Source organism: Mesitornis unicolor, unplaced genomic scaffold (assembly GCF_000695765.1).
Source record: "Mesitornis unicolor isolate BGI_N332 unplaced genomic scaffold, ASM69576v1 scaffold6396, whole genome shotgun sequence".
NCBI classification, from domain to species: domain Eukaryota; kingdom Metazoa; phylum Chordata; class Aves; order Mesitornithiformes; family Mesitornithidae; genus Mesitornis; species Mesitornis unicolor.
This window is the reverse complement of record NW_010192915.1, coordinates 1-5,387: the sequence shown is the minus strand read 5'-3', so window position 1 is coordinate 5,387 and position 5,387 is coordinate 1. Positions and strand designations below refer to the sequence as shown.

The 5,387-nt window shown below is 51.4% G+C and overlaps 1 protein-coding gene across 1 annotated transcript in view; it reads right to left on the bottom strand.

The window, feature by feature from the left end:
• SLC7A5 (solute carrier family 7 (amino acid transporter light chain, L system), member 5) overlaps positions 1-3,398 on the bottom strand; it is a gene marked incomplete at its 5' end in the record, with an annotated part of 22,536 nt that extends 19,138 nt beyond the window's left edge. Inside the window, 2 exons of the mRNA XM_010187280.1 lie at positions 1,152-1,208; positions 3,294-3,398. Of these exons, the coding sequence (XP_010185582.1) occupies positions 1,152-1,208; positions 3,294-3,398 (162 nt within the window). The remainder of the gene's footprint in view (positions 1-1,151; positions 1,209-3,293) is intronic.
• Between the last annotated feature and the right edge of the window lie 1,989 nt (positions 3,399-5,387).

The window sequence follows — 5,387 nt, the reverse complement described above, 5'->3', positions numbered from 1 at the left end:
ACTTACTATTTTCGTGCCCGGCTCACTCCCCGCTCCCCAGAGCCTGCTGCTTGTTATAGACAGGCAAATGTCACGCAGAGGACGATGGTGCCCCACGTACTGGATGCCCTCCCTGTCTCCCTTGCATGGAGCCACCCCTCGCTGCCTCCACCCCAGTTTGTCACCAGCCCCCGGCACCAAATGGCCACTGAATGGCTCGGGGAGGAGCGGATCCCAACATTTCTTCAAGCTGGAGGCTTTTCCCTGCGGGATCCTTTCTGTGTTGGCCTCTGCCCTCAGGCGAAGGTTCTTTCCCACATCCTGCAGCTGGTTTTCACAGGACCCCGCTGCCTCCGCTGGAGCCGAACTGTCGCTCCCCAAAATATTTAGGACGCAATCACCCTTTCCTGCGGTTACGAGCTATATCAGCACTCATGGTTTAAAGCCCATCTGATGGAGATATTTCAGCCTTAATCAAACCCCCAGAGGGGGCTCAGCAGCATCTTCAGTCTCTCCCCAGAGACTGCTGGTGGAGACCCTGGCCACAAGCCTGTCCCCACGGGGCTGAGATGCATGGGGTGTTTTGGAAGGGGGAGAAGGTGATGGATGAAGGTGGGAGGCAAACACCCGCAGTCCGATGGCTCAGGTACCACCCAGCAACAGCACCCAGTGCTGAAGACCCTAACACATGTGGGGATCCACAACACACCCGGTAGTGAGTACACAGCCAGGTACTCCCCAGCACACCTCCAATATCAGAGGCTTGCACGGCATCGGCAGCGCCCACCTTTGCTCGTGGCAGGACCACGCAGTGGAGCTGGGAGCAAAGGCACCTTCCCGCTGCCCCACACCCTGCCACAATAAACCACAAACTGAGAAATAAAACCCTGAGAGGATACGGAGGATTTGGACATTTCAAAGGGTCTCGCTGGCTCACTGCCACCCTGCATCCTGCCCTGCCTGTGAGAAAGCTCTAAGAGTTCAGGTTATTGCATCCAGAGCTGGGAATGGCTTTCCGGGAACGTAAGGGGCAGGGAGCGCCTCAGACGTACCCATGGGGTGGCTTCAGACAAGCCTGGCCTTCAGGGACTGCAGTTTCTGGGTCTGACAGCAACCATGAGACTTCGTCTTCCTGCCTGAGCAAGCAGAGAGCGACAGGACTGCCCGGTGACTCACGGGCAGGCAAGAAGGGATCTGAGTTGCATCATTCATTCGCCACAGCACAGCAGCTATAAGCATCAGGCTGAGAGGACTGAAGCATCCATATGTTGCTCAAATAAAGGTTGCTTGTAGGGGGTGCTCAGGCAGGGAGGAGCAAAGCCAGTGCCACTGCAACATCCCAGAACACGGTGCCTGCTTTCAGGATCCTTGGCTCCCCACCACCACCACCCCCGCCCTCGGATTTGGTGTCATCTCACTAGAAAAGCATTTCAAGTTTGGGGAAATGAAAGAGGTGGAAGTCTTTGCAAAGGAAAGCACTTGATGCAGTATATCCTACGAGAATGAAAGCCAGAAGCAAATAAGGAATTTCATATTAAATTTTTTTGTAATATGCCCCTTTGGGGGCCTCTGGGCATTTCATAGACTCATGAAATGGTTTTGGTTGGAAAAGACCTTTAAGATCACCGAGTACAAACCACCAAACCAGCCCTAGGTCCACCACCAGACCATGTCCACGTCCCTAAGCATGAGGAGGGGGCAAGACTGGTTTTACTGAGGACACCCCCATGCCTATGAGCTCCTGCACAGGCCACAGGACAGCACGGCTGCTTCAGCCGAAAACAAGCGATGAGGGACAGTGACAACAAACCTCCCACATCGCCTCCCCCAAATATAACCAACCCCCTGTCCCAGGGTCCCTCCACCCCGTGCTGTTCAGGGCAGATATAGTGCATCTAATCAAAAGGACACCTCGTGCCCCGGGGCTTGGAGGGTTTTTGGCATCGAGCGGCAGCCCAGCACTATTGGCTGCTCGCAGGGTCACAGCTCTGTCACCTCGCAGGGACACCGTGATATATCTGCTCCAACCAGCGTGCTACAAGGGACATTGTGCAGATACACGGGGGAGGAGGAAATAAAGGTTGGCGAGGTCAGCTTACAGCGCATCTGCGCTGCAGAGGGGAGAGGAGAAAACACAGCGGAACAGCACCGAGCACAGGTCAGGATCCATCCCCCGAGAGCCCCGCCAGCGAATCCAACCAGCGGATCCAGGATTGACTTCGACCAGTGATTACGCTAAAAATAAACCTCTCCCTGTTTACAGAGGGATATTTAAAGCATGAGCTAACGCATCTAAAAGCTCTCTTTTCCCGTTAGTGAAGACAGCCCTCGGAGGTGTGACAGTGACATTCCCTTCCCCATTTAGGCATTCGGTTGCTTTGACAATAGCTGCCTCAGCCACCCCATTAACTACAAATTTTTGGGGCCGGTTTTGATGTTGTGGTTCTGTAAGGAGCCTGCTGGCCGGGCCGTGGGGCGGCAGTGCTGGACATAAAAGGCAAAAGCTTTCCACACAGTCCAAAAACTGAAAAGCAGCGGAAGCGCCTGTATTCGGCCCTTAAAAACACATCGGTGCCAGATAACCAGGCACGTAAAAATAAGAAAACACTTTGGGCCAGAGACGCTGAACGGGGCCGTTTCTTCCACGCCCGTTGTGATTCAGAGCCCTTCAAGCCACAACCTCTCTGCTTTGCTTTTCCCACCGTGTAATAACATTTGTCTTTCCTAAAGGAGCGCCGTGGAGTTACTACACTTAAATGCTTTCAGCACAGGAAAGGCTTAAAAAAAACCCCTTCTCAGTCTCACCCACCAGATAAAATCCTACAGAGACAGAGACGAACAGACAGACCGAGGGCTTTTGCAGTAAAGCTCCAAGACAAATTCCAGTGGGACCAGAAAGCAGCAAGCCTTATTCCTTTGATCGAGATGCTGCGCTGCGAGGCCGGGGCTGAGGGACGGCTCCTGGCACCGCTGTGCTCACCTCGGATGAACCGCGCCACAGCAGCACAGCCACGGCTTCGCTATAAACCAGGGCACTGAGGCAGCGCAGGGGAGGATCAGACGGCGCTGCCCTAATTCCCGCAGCACCCTTCCTACAGCTACAGCCGATGGCTGCTGTCAGGAGCCAGAAATACAGCGAGCTGGACCTTTGGTGTGACCCACCAGGGCTGTTTTGGGGAATCATTCCAGGAATACGGATTTCAGACATGACACAGCCTGCCTGATCCAGCAGCCCCTCTCCAAAGGCTTCAAATTGGGATAACAGGAGCCAGAACAGATGTAAGAGGGGGTATTTTTATTTAGCGACTTGTTACTGCTGCAAGTAGGAAAGATGCTGATTTTTGACTGGTGTAAAGAGAATATGCTCACAAGGTGCTGCTCACCCCTTCTGGTGACTGCTCCAGCCCGGCTGAGGACAGCTTCATTTCAAGATACTGAAACCACAGGGGAAGACGGAGGCTTTCAAAGAGAAGTCTGGCTTTGTAAAGACAACACTGGGTCAGGCTTCAATGATTTACTTTGTCCCAGCTGGCTTCAGGCATGTCACTGAACCTGCTCCGCGGCCACTCACCTGCACAGCCAGATAATCTCCCTATTGCTGATAGGAACTAAGGATAAACTGGCTAAGACAGCACAGGACCCAGAACTTTGCCCCCCTAATTCACATTTTATGGGTGCATTCCTTTGGTCTCCCAGTCCCAAGTTCCAAGATCCCTCCCAAGCGGGATTTCTAGGTGACAATAAGAATAAATTCCTACAAAGCAGACATGGAAAGGGATCATGGCAATCCCCACACTGAACAACAGCTCCTGTGTCTACAAAGGGAAGGCAGGAGGTATTAAAGCCGCCCTGCGGGCATGCGGTTCTGCCCAAAGCAAACACTGTGTGAACGGGGCCCTAACACAGGTAAATTTGGGCTTGGCATTTATGATGCAATGCTTTTGGCACATGTCCTCTAGAAAAAGGCAGGGCAGCAGCTTCCCCCGGGTCATGGAGCATGGCCACGGATGGGAGATGGAGTAAAGACAGCGCTCGGGGAGGCTCCCTTTGGGGAAAGCAGCAAACAAGCAGCTGATCCACAGCTCTGTGTGCTCGTCCTCATTCACAGGGGGAAGAAAGCTCCAATTCCAGCACTGTGTGTAGTTTGCTGATGGGAATTTGCTCAACCCAAGATCTTCAGCAGCTTTTCAGGGAAAACATCTCTGAAATGGGTGTAGGAATTCCTGAGGTACTGGCACGGCTGCATTCGTGGTGTGTGTGAGGTTACATATTGCACAATGTCACTTCTGTCCTCTATTTCAGCTCCCATAGGTTTCCTTGGTCTCGACCTGTAATACTCCCTATATAATTCAGTATACACCTCTATAACAAGGGTAAATGTGTGTAAGGAGCTTGCTTTAAAGAAGTAAACTCAACTTGCTGCAAGTTACCTATGGATTCCTATTTGTGGTATTACAGAACCAGAATGACAATGTACAGTTGGGAATTTGTGGAAAGAAAGGGGAAGACAGAAGGGGAATTCTCTACCTCAGCTGTCCTGCCAGGAAAACAGGGAGAGGATGAATCACGCACTGATTCCTGTTTGCAATTCACACATTTCCAAAGCGCTCAGCCCTTACAATTGTAAATTGCTGCTTCCATTTACCATCTGCTGCTTTTCTCCTCCCAATTACTTACAGAACAGTTCCCAGCTCTTTTCCATCGCCCCATTCCACAGCAAAGGCTGCTCCTTTCACTCTCCATAAAGCAGTTTTCTCCTCTACGGAAGATGGTGCAAGCAGGTTTCAAACAGAGACGAGAGAAGCCGAGCCCACGGCCACCACCAGACAAACTGCAGGGATGGCAGCAGCGCAGGGCACAGACACGAAGTGCTTTGAAGGGAGCCGCTGCCTGAGCTCCCAGGAGGTCAAACACATTGAAAACAGCTACTCCATGCAGTGCAAACAGAGAATTACGCTCTACTGACTACAGCGGTTTCCACCATGGGGACATCAATGTCTTAGCTATTCACTAAGGCCAAAAAAACCCCACTTTATATTCAGGTGGCTGGGATGCCACGGCGTCTTCCAACAGTCTCAGGTGCCTATTTCTAACAGCACAGTCTAATGTGAGGCATACATACAAATACATACAGAAAAGGGTTAGGGAAATTTCAACTCGATAGATATTGAGTGAAGACTTGTGTCCTGCAAGGTGGCAAAGAGGAAAAGCAGAAGGAAAACCTTTGCAGGTATTTCTTCAAGGAAAAGTCCCTGGAGAAACTTAACAGCCAGGGCAACCAGAAGGGAAACCCTTAGTGGTGCATGAGGCTGTTGGAAAGGAGCACTTGGCCCCAGAGCAATTGTGTATATGTTGATTTTAATACAGAATAATAAATAGTACTATAATATAGAATATATAATATTATG